The sequence below is a fragment of the Phyllobates terribilis genome, unplaced genomic scaffold (assembly GCF_046119375.1).
Source record: "Phyllobates terribilis strain yellow unplaced genomic scaffold, ASM4611937v1 Scaffold_2__4_contigs__length_985480577, whole genome shotgun sequence".
In the NCBI taxonomy this organism is placed as follows: domain Eukaryota; kingdom Metazoa; phylum Chordata; class Amphibia; order Anura; family Dendrobatidae; genus Phyllobates; species Phyllobates terribilis.
The window spans coordinates 382,375,110-382,401,903 of record NW_027362762.1 but is presented as its reverse complement, the minus strand read 5'-3'; the positions used below and the strand labels follow the sequence as shown (position 1 = coordinate 382,401,903).

Sequence of the window (26,794 nt, the reverse complement as noted above, 5' to 3'; positions counted from 1 at the left end):
TCCCAGCTTAGAAGGGCTGACACCCTTCCCCTTAAACATTTACTGGTCGCTAAAACAATGAAGAATATTCTAGAAGCCTTCATCTGAGACTGCCTGTAAGACCCCCTGTGGTGATGGCTCCACTGTGTCTCAATCTACACTCACATAATGAGATTATTGGCTGTTGAAACAATGGACTCCTGAGATAAAGATGAGATTAGTGGAATGCTGGACATTTTACAAGTGAATCTTACATACTAACAAGTAAGCAGAACTATATAAAACATAACAAGTAAATCACTAATAACACACAATAATAATATTGACGAAAATGGTGGTCCGTGCTGGAAAAGTATCATAGTTTTTAGTAAGTGGGCAGCTCCTCATAGGTAGGTTATTAGAAATGCAAAGATATAGATAGATATGGGGTAGATAGATAGTGTGAGACAGTGAGGGGAATCATATGCGAGGGCCATTTTGTATCCCCCTGAATGTGCTTAGAAGCATACTGAGCCACTAGAGTACATTGTAATCACAGCCACAGCTGTGGTTACCATGCAAAATAAAAGTAAGGCTATGTGCCCACGATGCAGAAATGCTCAGGATTTTTTCCTGAGCGTTTCTGCATCTCCCCTGGCAGAAAAAAACGCATGCGGATTGTACATGCGGATTGTACATGCGTTTTCCTGCCAGGGACATGCGGAAGTGAAGCGTTCTTCACTTACATTTCCGCATGCGGGTTGACAAGCGCTTTCCAAGCGATTTTAGCATCACTTGGAAAGTGCTTGTCAACTTGGTCACACTATATAAATCCATGCAAACAGCATGGATTTATATACTGTGACCCGAGAGAATGTAAAAAAAAAAAAAAAAAAAAATATACTTACCCTCCGATGGCCCGCGCTGTCTTGCTTCGCTCGATCCCGGCTGCCGGCAGCGGTACACTGAAGGACCTGCCGACGTCAGCGTCACGTGACCCGTCACATGACTCTGACGTCAGCGCAGGTCCTTCATTCCATCGCGAAGTGCCGGGAAGCAAGGAGGAGCGCAGCGTGAGCCGCCAGAAGGTAAGTATACATTTATTTTTTATTTTATTCTTTTTTTACAGCTTTTTTTAATGCTACCTGGGTCTGGAGGAGAGTCTCCTCTCCTCTACACCCGGGTACCATCCGCACATTAGAACGCGCCAATTACGCAAGTACAGATGCAGTCTTGCGGAATTGGCGCGTTCTACTGCAAGTCAATGGCGGCGAAAACGCAGCACTTCCGCAAAATAATTGGTAGTGCTGCGTTTTTTTCTGCAATGATAATCCGCAGCGGAAATTTCCGCAGCATGTGCACAGCACATGCGGATTATCATTGTGGAACATGGCAGGCCTTCTACCATGCATTTTTTAAGTGTTTCTGCAGCGTTTTTGCCGCTGCGGAAACGCTTAAAAAACGCATCGTGGGCACACAGCCTAAGTGTGGACTTGTTCAAGTTATTTGACCAAGTCGGTTTAGGAAAACCTGTATTGGGCTTTTACTTTTGGAGAGATCTGTAGGATGGTAGTGGGACGGACCTCTCCCTCTAGTCCAGGTCTTACAAATGGCTCATGGCCACGGTTTTCATTTAAACCTACAGTTAAGGTTTGGGTGCAGGGCCAGTGTCAGCACCCGGTGCACCCGGGCAGAGGAGAGCGGTGTCAGCGCCCACCCTTCTCCCCCGCTTGTTCAGGGCCCCAGCAGACGGATACTTACCTCTCCCCGTGTCTCCGCAGATCCGCTGTCTTCCTGCTGTGTGCTCCCTGTGACGTCTCAGGTCAGAGGGTGTGGTGATGTTGTGGCGCCCCTGAGGGTTCGACCGCCACAGGAATGCTGCACTTCTTTAATGGAGTGTAGTGTTCCTCCTCCGAGGTAAGGCCAGTGTGATAGTTGTGACCTAACCTTTTGCATCCAACACCACACTTCTCCACCAGAGGGGGCTAGTATGCACTAGGTGCTGCTCCCCTGGTTACAGGGAGACTGGGGAACACAAAGTGGTAGGAACCAGTTAGTAGGTGAGGGTGGAGGACTTACTAGTAAGTTACACTTTAGATTACATATTTAATAGAATGCCATCTTTGATCTTGGTCTTTTGGTCCTAGTTAGTCGGTTCTAGTGGTCGTACTGTGCTGTCAAAATACTGTGTGTAATGTGACCTCCCTCCGGGAGTGCAGATCCTGTGTGGGCCTGCGCCGGTAAGGGACACAGCCCTCGTACCCTGGCCTTGGGACGAGAGGTAGGTTGCAGACAAGGAATGTCTCAACCCGACCAAGGACCAGGATCAAGAAGGCCCAGGGAGCTTTAGAGTGTGGCTCCCCAGCAAATGGGTCCCGGGGAGGATGCAGATGGAGCGGAGTACGCCACCTGTCCTCGCCTACCTGATCTATTCAGAGGAATTCTGGCTGCAAGAGGGGTACCGGCCCCCGACACCCGACCTGGTACTCTATGTCCTGGACGGGAAAGCCCGGTTAGGCCCTGAGGATCCCACCGGGCATCGGATGGAGAGGAATTGCCACCTGTGCCCTAGTCCTGAGAGGAGCTCAGAGGGAGACCTGGCCTATCCACACACGCACAGACGGGAAAGGGTGAAGTCTGTAGTGCAGTAACACTCTGGTGTTGGGTCGCTACCGAACATTGGACTTTCTCGGAGGTAGTCAGACCCCCGTCCCTGGTGGCCGCAGGACTCCGCAGGGAGTCGCCTTCCCGCTGTCATCTCTAAGTGAGTAAAGCCTTGGAAGTTCACCCCTATGGCCTCCGGACTGTTCATTACGTGCCATACCATGCGACGCGGTGCCCGTACTCCCGGCACTACTACCCTCCATCATAATGTTTGCCTGCCCTGAGGCCTTGCTCCGCCTGTGGGGAGCAGTGAGAACTTTAGCCGCCATGACACCGGGCCTCAGCGGACTGCAGCGGCGCTGGTGACCCTTCACCAGGCACCACAGGTGGCGTAGTCATTAAAATAAGCCACTCAACCCGGACGAGCCCACAACATCTTCCTTTACATGTGATGGCCCTGAGCACGGGTCGGGTCCGGGCCACGGCTACATCCCATCTCTTCGTCACAGGGCCCGACACTGAGTCCCCCAACACCCAGGGTAAACTCAAAACTAAAAGGGCTCTTTCGAGACTTGAGGCGTCACAACGTCTTTCCACTGCGCCCTCCCCTGAGCCATCACAGGAAGTGCAGAGCTGGACGACGCCGGCGACACTGGAGTCCGGACCCGAGCAGCGGCAGCAGGTGAGGAGGAGTGAGGTGAGTATTTGTTTTTTTTTTTTAATGTATTGAGGCATGTGGCATTATAAGGGGGGTGACATCCTGCATGGGGCATTATAAGGGGGGAACAGTCTGCGTGCGTGGGGCATTATGTGGAGGGAGCAGCCTGCATGAGGCATTATGTGGGAGGAACAGCCAGCATGGAGCATTATGTGGGGACACAGACTGCTTGGAGCATTATATGGGGGCCAGTATTCTGTATGGAGCGTTATATGGGGGCCAGTATCCTGTATGGAGCATTATATGGGGGCCAGTATCCTATATGGACCGTTATATGGGGGCCAGTATCCTGTATGGAGCATTATTTGGGGGCCAGTATCCTGTATGGAGCATTTTATGGGGCCCAGTATTCTGTATAGAGCGATTCACCGGTTTCTGAGCTATTGCAGAATTTACAATAGATATCAGTCATGTAATGTAAGAAGTGAAATCTTCGGCACTGTACTATATATATATTTCTCTGCGGTATCTGTGCATCATGAATCGTGGTATGTGTTAAAGGGGCCCACTGAGTTTGAATTGACTTACAAATGAGGCTGAAGTGCTATTTGTAAATCTGAAGCCTCTGTCACTCCATCTCTATCCCTTGCCCAGCATCGCCTTCTTCTGCTTGACAGCCTCTCTATGCTGCATGACTTCAGGTAAAGGAGTGATCAGTCAAGCAGGAATTGGCGCACCGCTGGGCAGGGAATAGAGCTGGAGTGGCAAAGCTTAATTTGCGTATCAATTTAAATGCTGATTTCTCAGTAACTGAGGAGCAGACTGGCCATATAAAGTATTGCTAGACTTGTCTTTGAAAGCTACATGTACATATAAATAGTTTGGGGGATGAAATCCAGCAGACAAATTCCCTTTAAAACAAAAGCATAATAGGCTATAAATTATGCTGCTTGTCTCTCCCAATCACACAATGTAAATGAAGAATGCATTATATTATCTTTCCAAGCAGATGATGGCTGTATTATTCAGCCATCATCTGCCTTCTAAAGGTGCAGATGGAGAAAAGTTCTGCCCACTGCGATTATCCTGTTAAAGGTCACTGTCAAACTTTGACAGCAGCATTTACAGTTCAATGGCCCGTGGTTGCGCTGTTCTAAACACCCACTGGCCTCACTGCAATATGATAGCAGTGTGCTTATGGGTTGCCATGATAGTCGAGGGTCTGCTGAAGATCCCCGTGCCTGTCATGACAGTACTTCACTGAAGTCGAGCCTGTGGCTGGGCTTCCTATGAAACTGTCATTTTTACTATATACAGCAATATACAGTACAAGCAATTATCTAATCGCAGGTTCAAGTCCTCTAAAGGGACTAATAAACAATATTAGAAAAATAAAAAAAATGTTTTTTAAATATGAAAAAAATACCATTATGTTCTATTGCTGTCTCTAGAAAAATCTGATCTATCAAAATATAAATTTAATTAACCCAAGCTGTAAACGTTATAAAGAGGAAAAAAATCAAAATGTCAGAATTGTTTTTTTTTGGGCTGCCATAATATTATAAAAGAATACAATAAGAAACAATTAAAAATGGAATCAATAAAGATGTCAGCTTTGCATGCAAAACATTAGCTCTCACATAGCCCCATTAACCAAAAAATGAAAAAGCTACAGGGTTCAGAAAAAGGCTGTACAAGCAAAATTTATTTATAGTTGTCAAGAATTTAAATTTTTTATTCACTACTTAAATAACAAATAAAACTATTCATATTTTGTATCTTCATAATTGTACTGCCCTTGAGAATCCCAGAGGTGAGATTTTTTTCACTGCATAATGAATTACTATATATACTCGAGTATAAGACAACTTTTTCAGCCCATTTTTTAGGCTGAAAATGCCCCACTCGGCTTATACTCGGGTATATACTCGAGTATATACAGAGTCCGGTGGTGGATAGTATGGGGGGGGGGTTGTGGCTGCGGAGGAGCAGGGAACACGCAATAGCCGGCTGCTGCAGCTACCACGTGTGCCCGCTGCTAAAGGGAAATGAATATTCATCCTTCTCCACGCCCATGGGAGTGGAGAGGGGTGAATATTAATTTCTTTATTAGCGTGTGCACAGTGTCAGCAGCGATCCTCTGTGCCCGCTAGGCATATCAGGATTGGGGATGAGGTGTGCAATGCATACCAGGATTGGGGATGAGGGGTGCCATGCATATCAGGATTGGGGATGAGTGGTGCCATGCATACCAGGATTGGGGATGAGGGGGCCATGCATGCCAGGATTGGGGATGAGGGGGCCACGTATACCAAGATTGGTGGTGAGTGGGCAATACTTACCAGGATGGGGAAATTTACCAGTAGCTGCTGCATTTCCCACCCTAGGCTTATACTCGAGTCAATATGTTTTCCCAGGTTTTTTGTGGTAAAATTAGGTGCCTCAGCTTATATTTGGGTTGGCTTATACTCGAGTATATATGGTACATAAAAACAAAATCCAAAAATCTAATTTGAAATGACTTTTTTTTCTCAATTTTGCCAAACTTGGATTTTTTCCCTAGTTTTCAGTACATCGCACTGTTATTTCAGTAACTTTTAAGAATAAGCTGTCAGGTTTGTGAGCACATGAGAAAGAACACTATTTTTGGCCATTATTGGACTTGTAGCCAGCATTTTTCACCAAACTCTCTCTCTAATTTTCGGTACCTTCCGAGATGGAAAGTGAGGATTAGCTGTTATGATGTCTCCAATAAACAGTAACTACAGAAAGATACATTTCTGCTCTTCTTTCTATACAGCACACAGACAGGAGCAGCATTATACCTCAGCTTTGAGCTGTGTGGCAAAATATATTTACTAGAAGCTGAAGTTCAATTTGCATGGTCTCTCACGGTACTGAGTGCTCCTCATTCCTGTTCCCCCTTCCCCTCTTCATAAAGTTTATTACGCTGTGTAACTAGACAACTCACTGTGTTGGCGATTAAGTTTACTTTGACCAGGACAATATTGAACTGTTTTTTTTTTCCACAGTGAATGATCAGTTCAGGAGGCAGGGGGGAAGAGACATTTCTCATAAGTGGCGAAAGAAGCATGTTTCTCTAATAAGATATATTACAAAATTATATTTTCCTGTATTATTGATTTATGCACAGTATATTGAAACAACTATGACCATTTAATGCAGTCTTTCTAAATAATAATTGCCAAATAAATGTATCTAATATATATAATCGTCTTATCCCATCTGTCTGTCTGTCCTTCTGTCCAGGAAATCCCACGTCTCTGATTGGTCCGGCCGCAGCCGATCAGCGACGCGGGATTTCAGAAAAAGATGGCGGCCGTTAGCGGCTCATCTGCCACACGGAGGTCAGCGGCGATGCAGACGGGAGATGACCGGCGCTAGCCAGTCATCTCCCGGCTGCTCGCAGCATAAGTACCCCGACCGGCGGCGCCGCTGACCTCCATACGGCTACCGTCGGGAGATCAGAGGCTAGGGCCGCTGATCTCCCGACGGCAAGTGTGAAGGGTGGACCGGGGAGCCGCCGGTCAGGATACTTCTGCTGCGAGCAGCCGGTCATCTCCCGGCTGCTCGCAGCGGAAGTACCCGCACAGACAGCACCGCTCCACGGTCCTCACTAATACGATTCGCTGATTGGTCGCGGCCACGACCAATCAGCGATATTGGCGCCAAATTTAAACACGCTCTCCGGTCCTCACTAACACGGTTCGCTGATTGGTCGCGGCCGCCGGCCACGACCAATCAGCGATATTGGCGCCAAATTTAAACACCGCTCTGCTGAATGCGCCCGGTCGGCCGCATACATATTCTAGAATACCCGATGCGTTAGAATCGGGCCACCATCTAGTAATAATATATTTGGTAAATGTGACAATAAAAAGTTTCCTGATTATGTTATACATCACTCTATGCATATACAGTGGGTAAGGAAAGTATTCAGACCCCTTTAAATTTTTCACTCTTTGTTTTATTGCAGCCATTTGGTAAATTCTAAAAAGTTCATTTTTTTCTCATTAATGTACACTCTGCAACCCATTTTGACCGAAAAAAAACAGAAATGTAGAAATTTTTGCAAATTTATTAAAAAAGAAAAACTGAAATATCACATGGTCATAAGTATTCAGACCCTTTGCTCAGTCACTCATATTTAAGCCACATGCTGTCCATTTCCTTGTGATCCTCCTTGAGATGGTTCTACTCCTTCATTGGAGTCCAGCTGTGTTTAATTAAACTGACAGCACTAGATATAGAAAGGTACACACCTGTCAATATAAGACCTCACAGCTCACAGTGCATGTCAGACCAAATGAGAATCATGAGCTCAAAGGAACTGCACATGGAGCTCAGAGATAGAATTGTGACAAGGCACAGATCTGGCCATGGTTACAAAAGAATTTCTGCATTACTCAAGGTTCCTAAGAGCACAGTGGCCTCCATAATCCTTAAATGGAAGAAGTTTGGGACCACCAGAAGTCTTCCTAGACCTGGCCGTCCAGCCAAACTGAGCAATCGTGGGAGAAGAGCCGTGGTGAGAGAGGTGAAGAAGAACCCCAAGATCACTGTGGCTGAGCTCAAGAGATGCAATAGGGAGATGGGAGAAAGTTCCAGAAAGTCAACTATCACTGCAGCCCTCCACCAGTTGGGCCTTTATGGCAGAGTGTCCCGACGGAAGCCTCTCCTCAGTGCAAGACACAAGAAAGCCCGCATAGAGTTTGCTCAAAAACATATGAAGGACTCCCAGACTATGAGAAATAAGATTCTCTGGTCTGATGAGATGAAGATAGAACTTTTTTGTGATAATTCTAAGCAGTATGTGTGGAGAAAACCAGGCACTGCTCATCACCTGCCCAATACAATCCCAACAGTGAAACGTGGTGGCAGCATCATTCTATGGGGGTGTTTTTCAGCTGCAGGGACAGGACGACTGGTTGCAATTGAAGGAAACATGAATGCGGCCAAGTACAGAGATATCCTGGATGAAAACCTCTTCCAGAGTGCTCTGGACCTCAGACTTGGCCGAAGGTTCAGCTTCCAACAAGACAATGACCCTAAGCACACAGCTAAAATAACAAAGGAGTGGCTTCAGAGAAACTCTGTGACCATTCTTGACTGGCCCAGCCAGAGCCCTGACCTAAACCCAATTGAGCATCTCTGGAGAGACCTGAAAATGGCTGTCCACCAACGTTCACCATCCAACCTGACGGAACTGGAGAGGATCTGCAAGGAAGAATGGCAGAGGATCCCCAAATCCAGGTGTGAAAAACTTCTTGCATCATTCCCAAGAAAACTCATGGCTGTACTAGCTCAAAAGGGTGCTTCTACTCAATACTGAGCAAAGGGTCTGAATACTTATGATCATGTGATATTTCAGTTTTTCTTTTTTAATAAATTTGCAAAAATTCCTACATTTCTGTTTTTTTTCAGTCAAGATGGGGTGCAGAGTGTACTTTATTGAGAAAAATATTGAACTTTTTAGAATTTACCAAATAGCTACAATGAAACAAAGAATGGTTTATATATGCAGAGAGTGATGTACTTATTGTGTTTTGATATTAGATTACTAAGAGTTAATGATTTAGCCCTGCTTTCCATATATGGCAATAAGGTCACATGGTATGAGATATGCCAAGGTTCTGAGCTTACTTCAGTGTGTGCTCAGGGAGAAGGAGAGAGGAGGAGACATGGTGTGGTGTCTGGTCTTACCTGCGATAAGCTGGGGAACAGGTATGGAAACTCCGATCTCTGGTGTGTGAGAGCCCACAGTCTCAGCTGCAATCAGCTGTGTGATAAGGACTGTGCAGATAAGCAGAAGCTAGGACTCAGGAATCACTGCACCTTATGTATCTGCATTACCATACTGGAAAGTAACTGCTTGCTGCATTGAAATATAAACTCTGCTGAATCATCTGTCTGGATTTACCAGTGTTTGTTTTCAAGAAGTAAAGTTTACCAATAGCCTATCCGTCTATCTGTTTTTCTATCGGGTGCACAACATATCATCACACCAGGAAACAGAAGTTAATACAGTGCACCCTGGCGTCACAAACTACATTTTCTTTTACTTTTGTTCCTGCCTTAGTGAAGTAGTAATATCCGCACACCACATGTGTGTGACCTATGGCAGAGTAGTGCATCAATGGCATTACACAAACAGGAGAGATTTAGAGATTTAAACCTATCAAAAGGTTTGACATGTTCACTATGCGAGAGTGATGAGAGCATCTGTTGATCAAAGATGCAACCAATGAAAAAGATCGTTCATCTTTAGGTGAAAATTCCTACAAACACTATAAGTACCCAGTATGAAAGGAACAAACACGAAAAAAAAAAAAGAAGTAAAAAGCTAGGATAGTGTGAGTGATACTGTGAGAGACTGTACAATGATTTAAGTCAAGAAATATAATGAAAAAAATCCCTGGGCAATTAAAGAAGGTGAGACTAGAATCAGTAGGGCAATTTATACTTTCATTCTCTCACACTTCTGTAAATATCTAACGGCAAAAAATGGCATGTGCTATTTCAAAAAGTTCCTAAAGTAGGCTGACTTTCATTGCTCTAATTTGTGAGGATTGGAGCTGATTCAATTAAATTAATTGCTTATCTGATCAAAGACACATGTCTGTGAAGGTAGAAGAGCGGTAAGAGAAGGCAATCAGGCTCATCAGACGCCTTAAAGGGAATGTGTCATATGTTTAATTGTGGTTTCCTTAGGTAGATTTCAGTTTACAGATGGCAAATGATATTTTTTTCAACATAGCAGTTTAGTTTTTATTTATAAAAAACTAACCTGGAGTGACCTTACTTTCTTCCTTTACTCCCTGTATAGTCAGTACAGCAGAGTTATGTGCCATTTTATGACAGCTGAAGTAAAGAGTCAATTGACAGAAACTGTCAAAGACTATAAAAGAAGGTGATAAAGTCCAGGCTACAAGCTGGTGGATGTACACACAGAACTGAAGCTGCATGCATAGTATATAGTGATGTTACCCTGCCTCAGCTAGGCTTGTCATGAATTCATCTATTCCCATCATGTACCTGTGTAATGCAGGTGCCGGAATGCAACGCACAGAGACACAAGGCGAGAACAGTCAGAGATGATTGTAAACAGTTTTATACAACAGGTATTCTGAAACAAGGGATTAGCAACAAGGGTAATGAACAGTGGTTTGAAATATCAGCAAAATACGAAATTTCTCAAAGTAAGGCGCAGTTTCTTAGAGTAAGGCGCAGTCTCTTAAAGTAAGGTGATGCCCTCAATCATGGGAGACACCACGCAAGTTCTTTAACTGTGCATTTGGCCCTAGCGGGGGTCACCGGTTATTCTCGCTAGGCCGTGAGTCTCTTCCGGATAAATTTAATTAGATCATGTTGTGCTACTTTAGCCCCAACCGTTCCCCTCCCAACCTGAGTACATAAACCCAATTGTCCCCGGTACCGTGGGTGAACAGTGGAAGTGACGGCCCTGCTCACGTATGCAGCTCCTCTGCTTCCGCTGGCGTGACTTTCCTGGGGCAACCGTCTCTCAACTCCTCTCTGCTTGGCCGTGGGAGGCAGTCTCTCGAGCCTTGGATAGGGGGGTCCAGGCCTCGTCTGTCGGCGGGCGACGTCGGGTTCCGTGAACTCACTCAGCACCGCGATCAGGTTCCTAGTCCCCTCAGCAGGCACAGCACTCGGGTCACAACTGTAAGGGATCCGGAGCTCTTTTACCGGTGCCTGGCTGGAGCACCTCTCAGGCCTCTGGATTTGGCCTGTCACGCGGGGTTTCTCAGGACGCAGGGAGCACGTCTGCTCCTTTCTGCTGCTTGGCGCCAAAGACCCCTCAGGTTTGGCGCGCTGGCCTCTTATCTCCTGGAACTCCTTCCTGGAAGTCACCTGATCGGGTCCAGAATCTGAACCTGCTCTCCCTGCAACCTCCCTTGCATATTTTGGTTCCGCTTGACTGTATCTGGCCAGTAGATGGCAGTCTCGCTCCATCCTTGAAACGTCATGTTGAAGTCCTTTTACAAGCTTTCTTGCCTGTTCTACATTCCTCCCTCCTTTTTGCTCGCCAGTCCTCGGGCGAGTGGACTTCTCGCAGAATTGATGTCTCCTTCCAGGCAGTGCAAGCTCAGACAGGAGTTGGGCACACTACTGCGTTTTCTGTTGGATTCGAGACCAGATAAACTCTTCCTGAGCATACCGGTTAGGAGCAATTCCGGCATTAGCCCGCTCAGTTCTGCGGGGCTCTTCTTGCGGAGGAGACTCCGGGAGATCCGAGGAATCAACTACTGGGGATTGCAAATCATTTCCCGACTCATTCTGAGTGGAACCAACGGTTCTGATGGGCCCAATCGCATTGTGGCCCATCCTTCTTCATCTCCCAAGGTTCCTGTATGTGGCACTTCCGCCAACACGTCTGAGGGCCCAACTCCGTTACAGACTTCTGCTTCAGAGGAGCAAGGTCGCAACCTCGTAGACGGGGGTTGTCTGGGTGAACCTTCTTCACCACCCGATATGGTATTGCCTCCCAACGATGGTCCAGCTTACTCCCAAATCGTTTAGCCCTCACCAGCACTCGGTCTCCTGGCTGAAGCTATCCACCTGTGGTCAGGGGCCTAACTGCATGCTCTACTTCCTGAAACTTCTGAGCAACCAATCTTCTCACGGTATGGAGTCGACGCTGGTGTTCTCGAATCCAGGTACTTGGGCTTCTGCCCAGGCTGGGGTCTTCTGAGTCTAGCTCCAGTTCGGTGATTTCTCGGCCACTTCTTCCAAACAGCAACATGTAGGGGGTGTAGCCGGTGGTTGCATGAACTTGATTATTATACATCCACACCAGCTCGGACTCAAATTCGGGCCACTTCATCTTTTTGTCCACTTCCAGTGTTCGCAACATTTGCAGCAGGGCTCGGTTAAAGCTCTCGCATGCACCGTTCCCTTGAGGGTGGTAGGGCGTTGTCCGGGAACGGTCGATCTCATAGATGCGGTATAGCTTATCCATCACTCGTCCTTGGAAGCAGGCTCCCTGGTCAGAATGTATTCGCTTCGGGCACCCATAAATCCGGATGAAATCTTGACAGATGGCCTTGGCCGCGGCTTCTGCCGTCTGGTCTTTAGTGGGCGTCACTACTGCGAACTTGGTGAAGTGATTAGTCATGACTAAACAGTGTCCATAACCGTTGTATGAAGTTCCTACCATCAGGTAGTCAATCATCAAGACTTCCAAGGGGGCAGAAGTTCGGATGGTCTTAATGGGAGCTCTTTGCTCCGGGGGTTTGTTCAACTCACACTGGCGACATGTTCGGCAGACCCCCTCGACTTCTTTCCGCAGTTGAGGCCAATACACCAGCCGTTGCAACCACCAGAAGGTCTTTTCTACTCCGAAGTGAGCACCTCTTCTATGAGCTTCTTGGGCTAGCTGTGTTACTAGCACTCCTGGAACTACCACTTGCCAGGTAACATCAAACTCTCGAGGCAGCTGGATTCTTCGGCATAGCAAGCCGTCCTTCAGGAGGAGCCTCTCCCACTGGCCTAGGATTTGTAGGGTAGTTGGAAGTGAAGCGGCTCTGGTTTCCTGGTCGGGTCTCTGATTAAGGGCGACCCATTCTCTCAACTTTGCTAGCTCCGGGTCGGATTGCTGCAGATGTATCCATTCATCTTTTGAACGGCCCAGAATCTGAGTGGGCCTCTGCTCCTCTCTGGTCTCTTTGGCGTCGACCACAGCAGCACCGAACTGGCTGAAATCCGGGATCTCGTCGCCTTCGAGCTCCTCATCTATGTCCTTCTTTGGCTCCGCCTGAGTGACCCGGGACAGGGTATCTGCATGTGTGTTCAGGGCCTTGGACCGATAGGCGATTTTATACTGGAATTTGGACATCCTTGTGACCCACCGTTGTTCTAACGCGCCCAGTTTGACAGTGGGTTCCCAGCAGGAAGGAGCGACTTCAGGAAAGTGACTTTGGAAGTACGTCTCAGGCATAGTGGTCACTTGAGACCCGGTGTCCATCAAACAGCGGATCCGCTGTCCATTGAATTCAGCCCAGATAATGGGCCTCTCGGAGACAATGTCTTCAGAGCTCCCTCTTCTACTCTCTGAAGCTCGAGACCCCATGGTATGCTCCACAACCGTGGGGCATTTTAGTTTAAAGGCTGTCCCCTCCTCCTCCTTTCTCGGTTGGGACAGTCTTTGAAGATATGCCCCCTACCTCCGCAGGTCCAGCACTCCGGTCCTCGTTCTGCCGATAGGTCGGGTACATGTCGTGCTGGGGCCGGATAGGAACGTCTTTCTCGTTCTGGTCTCCGTCCGCATTGAGCAGTACGGTCCATCGGCAAGGGGGCAGTAGGAGTCTTCCTAATAGCATTCAGCTCACCCCGAATGTCTCGAATTTCCTGACGTATTTCCCGTACCCAATCAGGCTCTTGGTTGGTGAATCCAGGAGCAATTGCCTCATGACTTCTAACTGTGGCTTTGAGAACAGGAACTTCTCTCTCCAGGACTCTAGCTTCAGCCCCTACCTCCAGGATGCCCATATCAGGGCTCAATCGCAGCCGCTCCTTCAGGATCAGCCTCAGGGAAGGGTCTTTCAAGCCAGCAATCAGTTGGTCACGCAACACCTCATCCAATGGTCCCAGTCCTCGGTTCCCATCTCGAGTTTTCTTAGTGATATGGGCCGTCACTTCCTGTAATGCATTAACATACTGATTTACTGTCTCATTTTCCCCTTGGACCCGCTGAAACAACCGTAAGCGCAAGTGTCCCAAATCTGTAGTGTCACCGTGCATGTCCTCTAGAATTTTTAGCACTTTATCCACGGTGTCACGGTCCCCAGGTGGGCGGTACATCACAGTCAGTCGGGCCTCTCCATCAAGGGTTAGGAGGGCCAGCTCCACCTGGGCTAGAGGGTCAAGGGGATACATACGTAGCATACTTCTCAGTCTTTCTGCCCAGTCCCACAGTGACATGCTATCCCCTGTAAACTTGGGAAGATGGCTGAGCATAGCCCCCAGGGGTATATGGCTACGGCCGGACCCAGCCACAGACTGATCCGCCATCTCTGCGTCTGAATGTTGCATCCTGCCGACTACGCCAAATGTAATGCAGGTGCCGGAATGCAACGCACAGAGACACAAGGCGAGAACAGTCAGAGATGATTGTAAACAGTTTTATACAACAGGTATTCTGAAACAAGGGATTAGCAACAAGGTTAATGAACAGTGGTTTGAAATATCAGCAAAATACGAAATTTCTCAAAGTAAGGCGCAGTCTCTTAGAGTATGGCGCAGTCTCTTAAAGTAAGGTGATGCCCTCAGTCATGGGAGACACCACGCAAGTTCTTTAAATGTGCATTTGGCCCTAGTGGGGGTCACCGGTTATTCCCGCTAGGCCGTGAGTCTCTTCCGGATAAATTCAATTAGATCACGTTGTGCTACTTTAGCCCCAACCGTTCCCTTCCCAACCTGAGTACATAAACCCAATTGTCCCCGGTACCGTGGGTGAACAGTGGAAGTGACGGCCCTGCTCACGTATGCAGCTCCTCTGCTTCCGCTGGCGTGACTTTCCTGGGGCAACCGTCTCTCAACTCCTCTCTGCTTGGCCGTGGGAGGCAGTCTCTCGAGCCTTGGATAGGTGGGTCCAGGCCTCGTCTGTCGGCGGGCGACGTCGGGTTCCGCGAACTCACTCGGCACCGCAATCAGGTTCCTAGTCCCCTCAGTAGGCACAGCACTCGGGTCACAACTGTGAAGGATCCGGAGCTCTTTTACCGGTGCCCGGCTGGAGCACCTCTCAGGCCTCTGGATTTGGCCTGTCACGCGGGGTTTCTCAGGACGCAGGGAGCACGTCTGCTCCTTTCTGCTGCTTGGCGCCAAAGACCCCTCAGGTTTGGCGCGCTGGCCTCTTATCTCCTGGAACTCCTTCCTGAAAGTCACCTGATCGGGTCCAGCGTCTGAACCTGCTCTCCCTGCAACCTCCCTTGCATATTTTGGTTCCGCTTGACTGTATCTGGCCAGTAGATGGCAGTCTCGCTCCATCCTTGAAACGTCATGTTGAAGTCCTTTTACAAGCTTTCTTGCCTGCTCTACACCTGTATGTACAGCTATGCGTGAGATACAGCTAATGAGGTCTGGGAGGATTCTGTACATGCATGCATAAGACCAAGGTGCATGTCATGACGTCATAATGTTGTAACCTTCCACTCGCTTATTCAGAACCCACCAATCCCATGTGCAGACCCCTCCATCATAGCCAGAAGTCCAGGCATAGTGTGAGAGTCCCAGGGATTTCAGGTCAAGCGGTCGCGATTAGAAGATGTGGCGAGGACCTGACAGATGACGGTGAGGAGTGGAGGGGCCAGAGAGTGAGAGGTAAGGTGAGTATGCAGATTTTTTCTTTATTTTTTACATATTATGTTTAGTATGCTCTGAGGTCTGTAGAGACGCCAAAGCATAATAAGGAACATTAAATTTGCGGAGAATAACTTACCGTATTTTTCGTTTTATAAGACGCACATGATTATAAGACCCACCTAGGTTTTAGAGGAGAAAAATAAGAAAAAAAATATCTGTCGATGACACACTGTTATGAGTGACCTGTGGATGACACACTGTTATGAGGGACCTATGGATGAGACACTGTTATGAGGGACCTGTGGATGACCCAATGTTATGGGGGATCTGTGGATGACACACTGTTATGAGGGACCTGTGGATGACACACTGTTATGGGGGATCTGTGGATGATGCACTGTTATGTGGGATCTGTGGATGACACACTGTTATGAGGGATCTGTGGATGATGCACTGTTATGTGGGATCTGTGGATGACACACTGTTATGAAGGATCTGTGGATGACACATTCTTATGGGGATCTGTGGATGATGCACTTTTATGGGGGATCTGTGGATGATGCACTGTTATGTGGGATCTGTGGATGACACACTGTTATGAGGGATCTGTGGATGATGCAGTGTTATGAGGGATCTGTGGATGATGTACTGTTACGGGGGATCTGTTCATGACGCACTGTAATGTGGCATCTCTGGATGACACACTGTTATGAAGGATTTGTGGATGACACACTGTTATGAAGGATCTGTGGATGACATTCTTATGGGGATCTGTGGATCATGCACTGTTATGGGGGATCTGTGGATCATGCACTGTTATGGGGGATCTCTGGATGACACACTGTTATGAGGGATCTGTGGATGACACATTATTATGGGGATCTGTGGATGATGCACTGTTATGGGGGATCTGTGTATTACTCACTGTTATGAGGGATGTGTGGATGATGCACTATTATGGGTGATCAGTGGATGACACACTATGTGGGATCTGTGGATGACACACTGTTATGAGGGATCTGTGGATGACACACTGTTATGAGGGATCTGTGGATGATGCACTATTTTGGGGGATCTGTGGATGATGCACTGTTATGGGGATCTGTGGATGATTCACTGTTATGAGGGCTCTGTGGATGACACTCTGTTATGGGGGATCTGTGCATGACACATTGTTATGGGGATCTGTGGATGACACAATGTTATGGGGGATCTGTGGATGACACTGTTGTGGAGGATACAGTGCTTGGGCAGTGTTTACGGTATATTAAATGTGACTACAGCCCCCATCATCCTTCAGAATACATCTACCGTATGTACTGCACGGTCTGGATGAATTCTTAAGGATGACTTGGGTTATTGTTATATTTAAATACAGTAAAGATTTTGCCCAATTACCGTACAGTACAGTCCCTGTTTGACTATCACCCCCTCATCCTTAGGAATACACCCACCTACTGTATATATGAGTGTATTCTTGAGGATGCTGAGGGTGGTAGTCACATTACGCGTCACCCCCTGCATCCACCGCACGCTCTGCCTCTCCCCATTCATTGGTAAAGCGCACGGTTAACCCCACCCACAACCCAGCAGCCACCGCGGGGACCCCAGCACTGAGTCACGTCTCACTTGTCGTGACGTCAGCGCGGGGTCACGTGATGCCTGTGAGCGGCCACCGATAGCGCCGCTCACAGGCAGAACCTGCAACAGACGGTTTTTACAAATATAGTTATGGACCCCGGGGGGATACATTGGGGGCATAATAAAAAGTTGTGGCCAACTTCTTTAAATAAGACTACAATCCCCATCATCCTTCAGAATACATCCATTGGTACTATATAAAATTCTGAAGGATGATGGGGGTTGTAGTTATATTGCACCTCCCCTTCAGTGTCTCTGCTCACCTAGTTTAGAAGCCGTAGATCTTTATTAAGGCCGACAAGACCTTTTATACAAGGGATCACTGATTGGTGGAGGCAGCTCAGCAGCAGTTCCCTCAACCAATCAGAATCCAGCCCTGCAGAGGGGAGGAGAATCGCTCTCCCCTGCCTTAAAGATGGTTTCCAGCTGCAGTAAATGGAGGATCAATAGTGGCCCTGTGACTGCCTGTCGTCTGCCGCCATGATCCACAGCGCGCCACTCAGGCCGCCATTATGGACCTCCCGCCGCCACGATCCACAGCACGCCTCTCCCGCTGTCACGATTCACCTCTTGCAACCATGATTCACCTCCCACCACTCCCACCACTATGATTGATCTCCTGCCACTTGACATGACCGCCTGCCATGCAGCCTGTCCACTGCAAGCTTCCCCTGGGCCGCGATGAGTGATAGTACATCTATTTCATGTATTTGCTTGGTAAGACGCACAGAGTTTTTCCCCTTACTTTGAGGAGATAAAAAGTTTGTCTTACAAAGCGAAAAAGACAGTATATGCAAATCCAATATCCTGGGAATATTCACGTGAAGAGGTGAAGTTGAATTTTTCCTGATCCACTGATCTCCAATAAAAAATAACAATTAGTGATGAGCGAGCACTAAAATGCTCGGGTGCTCGTTACTTGTATCGAACACAACATACTGCTCGAGTGCCGTCTCAAGTAACAAGTATAATGGAAGTCAATGGGAAACTCGAGCATTTTTCCGGCAGACCCTTCCAGGCGGTCTGGGAACAATGTTGTCAGAGCATTACGCCACTTTTACGGACTGAAAATAAAACATACAAAACCGAACATAAAATGGATTTTATACGAAAAAACGTTAAGAAACATTATTTCCTGTATAATGACTTGTATATCAGTCAAAATTAAAAAGAAAAAAAAAATAGCCCTCCTCCTCCACCTCTTAGGCTAAGCATTCACTCCATCTTTACTAAAGCATACACACATATACATTAATTCTTATCTATCTAATAGGATGACAACAGCTGTCCAGACCCCCATCCTACCACAACAACCACTCCGGAGTAATCCCTGGAGAATGAAATCATCCTCAGTGACAAAGTGAGGGGCTACGCGCCCCCTGTGGTCTCAGGGTATTGACTCTTCTAAGACTGCTTCTCAAACTGTTGGGGTGCAGCTGTTTTCAAACATGATGTTCTCTATCTAACTCTCAAAAAGCTGAAAGGGTCTTCAGTAGAGATGAGTAGTCGAGCAGGGCTATCAGATGGTCGCCTCTGTAGCTGTGGTGTCATCCTTTCTATGGTTAATAATTTTTATAGGGTATCAGAGGCAGTGGGGTGGCTAGAAGGAGAAGACAGACAAGTGTTCCCCAGAGCACCCACACACGGCAAGTTCCCAGGCCAAGGGTTAGCTTGCTTTTTTTTGCTTCCCACCCCAACAAGGGTATACATTTCATGGTTTATTATTTTTCGTGTCCTCCTCCTATAATCCAAGACTATACCTCTCCAGCACCTATCCCTACACTAAATGAAGATAACATCGGTAGTAATAGGGAATAGAATACAATACATGTAACCCCGATAAGGACCGTTGGTTTTAGGTTGCAGCACGAAGGACTGTAAGGTAATAATAATCCCTGAATAGATACCTCAATGACACTCTCCCTTTTCCATAAACTTTGCCTACACTAATTGCAGCTCAGAACAGTATTACCGTATGTCAGAATAGAATCAATTAAAATTTGCCCTGAAAGGACTTCATGCTGTGACGTACCAGCACAAAGGACTGTAAGGCCATAATCCCTGAATAGGTACTTCTAATACACTTTCTCTTCTCCATAAAATGTTCCTACACTAATTGCAGCTCAGAACAGCATTATTTGAGAATAGAATGAATTAAAATTTGAACTGAAAGGACTTTATGCTGTGATGTACCAGCACAGAGGACTGTAAGGCCATAATCCCTGAATAGGTACTTCTAATACACTCTCTCTTCTCCATAAAATGTTCCTACACTAATTGCAGCTCAGAACTGTATTATTTGAGAAAAGAAGCTATTTGGATTAGCCCTGAAAAAGACTGTTGTTTTAAGGTTGCAACAGCAGGTACTGTAACGCAATGAACCCTGCTTAAATGCCTGTAATATTCTAGCCCTATTCCAGCAGCTAAGCCTGCGCTATTTACAGCTAACAGCGGTATTGTGAATTAGCCCTGAAAAGGGCTGTTTGTTTAATCTTGCACCAGCAGGTACTGGAATGCAGAAACACTGTCCCTTCTCCAATAGTATCTCTCCCTACGTTATCTCTAGATGCACTGCACCCAACATGGCGACACCAGGTCTTATATAGACTCGACGCGATGCGGCCAGCCAATCACAGTAATGCCAGTAGCAAAGATGGCTATGGCATAACCGTGATCGTCAGGCAATCCACCCATGTTTATTGGCTGAAAAACAGTCGCAAAAAGTGCTGGGAGGGGAATTGAGCATGGCGACGAGTACCTGGATACTAGTATGAGTAACGAGTATCTCGAATACAGTAATGCTTGAACGAATAACAAGCAGTACTGAGCTCATCACTAATAATAAATAATCTAATAATTAACGTAATATGTAAACCAATGTTTCCCAACTCCAGTCCTCAAGAGCCACCAACAGCACGTTTTCAGGATTTCCTTAATATTGCGCAGGTGATAATTCCATTACCTGGGCAAGGAAATCCTGAAAATATGATCTATTAGTGACTCTTGAGGACTGGAGTTGGGGAACACTGATGTACCGTATTTTTCGGACCATAAGACACACTTTTTTCCTCCAAAATTTTGGAGGAAAATGGGGGGTGCGTCTTATGGTCCAAATGTTGGGGGGGGGGGTGTATATTTATGTGTGGTGTGGGGGGAGCGGTATCGGTGGAGGAGCGGGGAACAGGAGGCAGCAGCCGCCTACAGCAGCCTACACTGTTCCCGCTGCTAAAGAAAATGAATATTCACTGCTCCCCATGCCCATGGGGCGTGGGGAGCACTGAATATTCATGCTCCTTAATAGCGGTATACAGTGTAGCCACGCTGCGGCTGCTGCTGCTGACGGCTATCTCCTGTGCCCGCTGTTAAAGGGCATGAATATTCAACCTCTCTCCACGCCCATGAGCGTGGGGAGAGGGTGAATATTCATGCCCTTTAATGAACGGGCACAGGAGATAGCAGGCAGCAGCCGCAGCGCGGCTCCGCTGTGTGCCTGCTATGAAGGAGAGTGAAGTCACTGCTCCCCGCGCACACAGACCCGGCGTGGGGAGCAGTGACTTCCGGCAGCTGATCTCTCCTTGTGAGCCACACATGGCAGTGACGTCATGCGCGGCTCACATGGAGAGATCAGTGCAGGCAGTCCGGACACAGCGCTGGAGGAGAGAAGAAAGGTGAGTAGGAGTGTTTATTTTTTTTTTAATGTGCAGCCTGATGGGGATTAGGGGGACCATGCATACTAGGACAGGGATTAGGGGTGCCATGCATACCAGGACAGGGATTAGGGGTGCCATGCATACCAGGACAGGGATTAGGGGGACCATGCATACTAGGACAGGGATTAGGGGTGCCATGCATACCAGGACAGGGATTAGGGGTGCCATGCATACCAGGATATGGATGATGGGTGCCATGTGTGGCACCCAGGGGATGGGGACTACTCGGCGCCCGGGCCTTAATGCCTGGTCCTGGTGGGACGTCGCGGTGGTCGGCTCCCGGGCCCGTACCCTGGGGTCTCTCTTAAAAAAAAAGGGGAAAATAAAATGTCAAAGTTCGTGACGCCACCTGTGGTGTCTGGTGAGGATCACCAGTGCTACGGCAGTCCACTGAGGCCAGTGTTACGGCAGCTTTGATGGTGTAGCTCCCCACAGGTGGAGCTAGGCCTCAGGGCAGTGATGTTTGACGAGGTGCACGATATGGCGGTGACCCAGCCGGGTCCAAGGAAGAACAGGGGACACACACACACGGTTTTCTTCTGTACCTTTTACTGGTGGGAATGCAGGTACCGTCCGGAGCACTGTAGGGTGAGGGGTGCACTGCAGGACTCGCCCCAGTGAGCAGGTGTAGGGCCTCCTGCTTCTTCGCCGCTTAGTGTTAGTCTCTGGCCTGCCTGGAGCTAGGCCTAACTTAGTCTCTGTTCTGCACCGGCTGATCCTGTGGTAGGGCCTTCTGTTGGAGTACACACTCCCTGGTATATGGGGCCTCGGTAACTCCTGACCCTGGTATAACAGTCAGCGTTTGGTATTCCTGGGACCTGTAGTTCGCCAGGGGTTCTGGTTGTCTTCTGCTGGGTATAAAGAATCCCTGCAGACTCGGACACAGTGTCCGGGATATGGTTTCTGGGGTGAGCTGGTAAAGCTCCTCTGCCCCCAATGCTACTCACTCCTCTAGCCTTCGGCCTACTAGGGCCCTCACTAGGCTATACACACCATCCTATTTATAGCCTTATCAGGCTCCCTCTGGTGGTCTGAGGTGGAAGGTGGAGCTGTGTGTATGCTCTGAGGGCCTCTTGTGGAGAAAACCTGAAATGCACCCCTCCAGGATCTGTGGCTCCATGCGCAGCAGGGTGTCACACATGCATACCAGGATAGGGATGAGGGGTGCCTGCATACCAGGACAGGGATGAGGGGTGCCATGCATACCAGGACAGGGATGAGGGATGCCATGCATACCAGGACAGGGATTAGGGGTGCCATGCATACAAGGACAGGGATTAGGAGTGCCATGCATACCAGGACAGGGATGAGGGGTGCCATGCATACCAGGACAGGGATGAGGGGTGCCATGCATACCAGGACAGTGATGATGGGTGCCATGCATACCAGGATAAGGATGAGGGGTGCCATGCATACCAGGATGGAGGGATGCCAGGCATACCAGGATGGGGATGGGGACCACATATAAAAGAAAGGGGGGCGGCATATATACCAGGATGGGGGATATTGTCAGAATTGGGGGACATTACCCCTATACCAGTGTCAGCAGAAGACCCCCTCCCCCTTAAAAGTGCATCATGACCACATTTTTTGCTTAAATTTTTATTTTTTTATTTTCCTCCTCTAAAACCTAGGTGCGTCTTATGGTCCGGTGCGTCTTATAGTCTGAAAAACACGGTAAAAAAATAACAAAAATACTTTTATTCACTTTACTGCTCACCTCTCTGGCCCCTATGCTCCTCACCATCCCCCCATCCATTTCACACCATTCTTTTTAAAACTACCATGAGCACTGAATTCCCAGCCTCTTCATGCTAGGCCAGGATTTCAGATTCTGATGAGGTATGGGACATTTTAAAGGATCACACAATTTTTTTGCTCTAAAAAGACACGAAAAATGAAAAGACAAATAAAGATCATCCTTAATTTTGGGCAAATTTTACTAAGCAGCGTGCACCATTTTGAAGAATTTGGCACAAAAACAGGACGAGGAATATCACAGACAAAAAAGGGAAAGTCATTTAAAAAAAAACCCTCAACTGCTGAATCGGCAGTATAATAGAAAAGAAGATACTGCCTAAACCTAGGCCAAAAAACATGTGGGGTCAATGGGTTCCAGTGTATATGACAAATGTAATGTGAAGAGAGTCTCATCTGACTCTCAGATAATATATCCACAATTTACTTACCAAAACAGGAATTGACAAAGCCATACCATTGACAGCCATATTCTCCACCGATCCATTGACCTTGAATACTGGAGGTAAAGCTCAATGTTGTGCCAGATATGCAGACTAGCATATCACTGATGCTTATATTTAATAACATCATATTAACCGGAGTTCTTAGGGTTTTGAACTTGCAGAAAAGAACTAACACTATGAAATTATTAAGGAAACCAAAGACAAGGATAAATCCAAGAAAAACAGCTACCACTGTGTGTCCTGTCCTAGACATCACAGGAGCTTGGGATTGTGACTCATCGTTATCAAAATACGACAAAGAGGTTTCATAACTGATATTCGATGTCCAGTTTGTGTTTATGTCAGACATCATTGCAGATATGATTAATAGCGGTCTGAGCCTCCATAAGCTAGGATGGTTAGGAATGTTTCTTCTGTTCACCTATAGTTTAATTAATTCTTGATAATCCGTCACCTAAAAAAAGGGGAAATAAATGCAACAATTAGTAAAGTTACTTTGAAATCAAACTATTTATTTTCGGATTACTGTATATTCTGGTGAAATTTCAGTACACAAATTTAAGATGATGTATTCTTCTATGAGTGAAATTAGAAAAAAACAAATTTTCATATTTCATAAATAATTACAGAGAGCTTACAAATTGTAGATGAAGATAGCGGTGTGTTAAGTTATATATTGTAAAGTATAACAACATAGGAGGTTTAGGCTTTGTTCCTACATTGAGTATTTGGTGAGTTTTTTGATGTTGAAGATTTTCTGCAGCATTTCTGCACCTTTTATGTAAATCAGATCACTTGTCTTTTTTCATTGTGCTTTTATTGTTTTTTGAAACTATGGTTTTTGATTATATTTTATATGTGATATTTTAAATAAACGTATTTGGTATTAATAAAAAACGCTTTGGAATCCCAAAGCTCTTCATTCCCACAGTGCAGCCCGACTAAACGTGCCAGCTTCTATTTTTGCCATATTTTAAATAAAGCTGCTCTATTTTTGATACTTCTTGGTATTTGGCTTTATTGATACAGTCATGTTTGGGTCACATACATTTTTAGTTTTCTGCACTGAAAAGTACTAAAAATGCATATTTTTTGCGTCTAATGCAATTCTACGGGGAAATTACACACATACACCTCAGCGTACACGCAAGATAAATTGACACATAGATTTAAAAAATGCACCGTAGTTTATTATGCTTACAGCAGACAAAGGGTTGATCAGCAAATAAGTCAATAGCTGATGGCAGCATTGATGAACATGCAAGTTTGTTTGTAAAAGTGACACACTCTAATTCAGCAACATTTGTAATGTGAACAAGTTCTGAAATTAGTTTGTTATGCTTACAACAGACAAAGAGTTATAGATGTAACCAAGTTTACCTTAAAGGGAACATTTAAGGCAATCCATGCTGGCCAAACCATGGGCAGCATGAACCACAGCCTAGTTGCACAATTGCAGTCATGTAATATTAATAATATACGTTGAAGCTCCAGAAGATCTATGCCTGTTGAAGAGACCCTAGTAGTCTCGAAAGCTTGCAATTTGTTACCATCTTTTCAGTTAGCCATTAAAAGGTATCAACCACTGGGGACTCTCAAATCTTAATTTTTTTTCCTCTATAAATTTCTATGCACACCCTGAAAAAAAACACAGTAGCATTTTTAAGTGCAGAATCAAAGCTTTTCTGTACTATAAAAAAAATGTAAACAATAATGATGCATGCCGCAGTTTCTTCTTACAGCTTTGGTGCCAGCAGACTCCACAGACCTAGTTTTGATGGCTTTTCCTAAGAATTAGCCATCAGTTTTTAAAGGCTTTCAGAACATAGTGCTCCGGAATAAAATGTGTCTCCCAGTACTCTTTCAGTAAATGGGCCATGCATGCCTACCAAAATAATAAATAAATATATCAGTTAACATAACAAGTCAATTTTCCAAGTAATACTTCTAAATTATAGAGCAAAACTGGTCACTTTTAACCTGGTGACTGGTCCTCTTTAATGTCAGCCAACTGAGCTGCCCTATAATAAAATTTAACAAGTCCAGGACAAAGAATCCTCTTTTTTAAGAATGCAAAAGCATCATGTTTCTGTTTTTTCCACTCTCCACTCTTTCCACTTTTTCCACTCTTTATGTAGTACATCAATTCTTTCAAAACCGTATTGCAATAATTTACACATATATGCAAAGACACAAAATAATCTTTTTTCAATTTCTTAAACATATGAAGCTCCATATGTACAATTTGTTAAGTTATAGTAGTTATTATAGAGACTCCAGTTCAAAACCTTAACCATGGCATACAAAGCCATTCACAACCTGTCTCCTCCATACATCTGTGACCTAGTCTCTTAGTACTTACCTGCACACAACCTCCGATCCTCACAAGATCTCCATTTTTACTCCCCTCTTATCTCCTCCTCCCACAATCGTATACAAGATTTCTCCTGTGCATCCCCCCTACTCTAGGACTCTCTACCCCAACATATCAGACTCTCGCCTACCATGGAAACCTTCAAAAGGAACCTGAAGACCCACCTCTTCCAACAAGCCTACAACCTGCATTAACCATCGCTCCACCATACCGCTCCACGACCAGCCCTACCCTTACCCACTGTATCCTCACCCATCCCTTGTATATTGTGAACCCTCGCGGGCAGGGTCCTTTCTCCTCCTGTACCAGTCACTGTCAAGTTTTGTTCAAGATTATTGTACTTGTTTTTGCTATGTATACCTCTTTTCACATGTAAAGCGTCATGGAATAAATGGCACTATAATAATAAATAATAGTAATAATTAGTTATTTTTACCGCAATGTATAAAATAAAATTTAAAAAATCCTAACCGTAAATCCAAATTTAATTTCTAAAAGCATCTGCAAACTATTCTTCACATTACCAAACTCTATTTCAGATTTTCTATTTGCAGTCTTGATACTAACTTAAAATGTTCCAAAGCTTTAATTAAATAAGGAAGATACATCAAAGGTTTGGATTGGTAAAGCTCACCATCTGCAAACATACATGGAGCGTTTCCTTTCTCCGAATAATAATTACTGAGATATTACCATCTGTTTGATTTCCGTGTTCACATGCTCCATAACCAAATCATATATCAAATATATCACTATTCCTTTTAATATTATTGATGGCCTCCAGCTCAAGCAGTCTGCACACACCAAACAAACCAAACTCTTACTCATATTGGTCTCTGGCTCTGCTGTACAAATAGGAAGATTTATATTTAGTTATGAAATTCATCTGTCATTTGTAACAGACAGACTTACAGAACTTAGAACACGCAAAAAAGTTCCTATTACCTCTTTAAGCATTCCTTCCACTCCTAATTTGTATTATACAGTGGCTTGCGAAAGTATTCACCCCCTTGGCATTTTTTGTGTTTTGCTGCCTCACAACCTGGAATTTCACAGGTTTTTTTGAGGGTTTGCATTAGTTCATGTAAAGAACATGCCTACAACTGTGAACATGGTTTTCTTTTTATTGTGAAGCAAACGACAAATAGGTCAAAATAACTGAAACTTCAGTGTGCATAACTATTCAATCCCCTAAAGTCAGTACTTTGTAGAGCCTTACTTACTTTCACTAAACATGTGACTTATGAAGGGAATTGTTTGCATCAGAAATTTTTAGGGGCTTCATAGCAAAAAGGGTGAATAC

At 45.9% G+C, this 26,794-nt stretch overlaps 1 protein-coding gene across 2 annotated transcripts in view; it reads right to left on the bottom strand.

Moving 5' to 3' along the window:
• The window catches only part of LOC141211277 (pinopsin-like), a 320,801-nt gene that overhangs the window by 127,758 nt on the left and 166,249 nt on the right, over positions 1 to 26,794 (bottom strand). For both annotated transcript variants that reach the window (XM_073664808.1, XM_073664809.1), the window contains one exon: positions 23,103 to 23,571. In XM_073664808.1, the coding sequence (XP_073520909.1) occupies positions 23,103 to 23,469 (367 nt within the window). In that variant the 5' untranslated portion in view covers positions 23,470 to 23,571. The remainder of the gene's footprint in view (positions 1 to 23,102; positions 23,572 to 26,794) is intronic.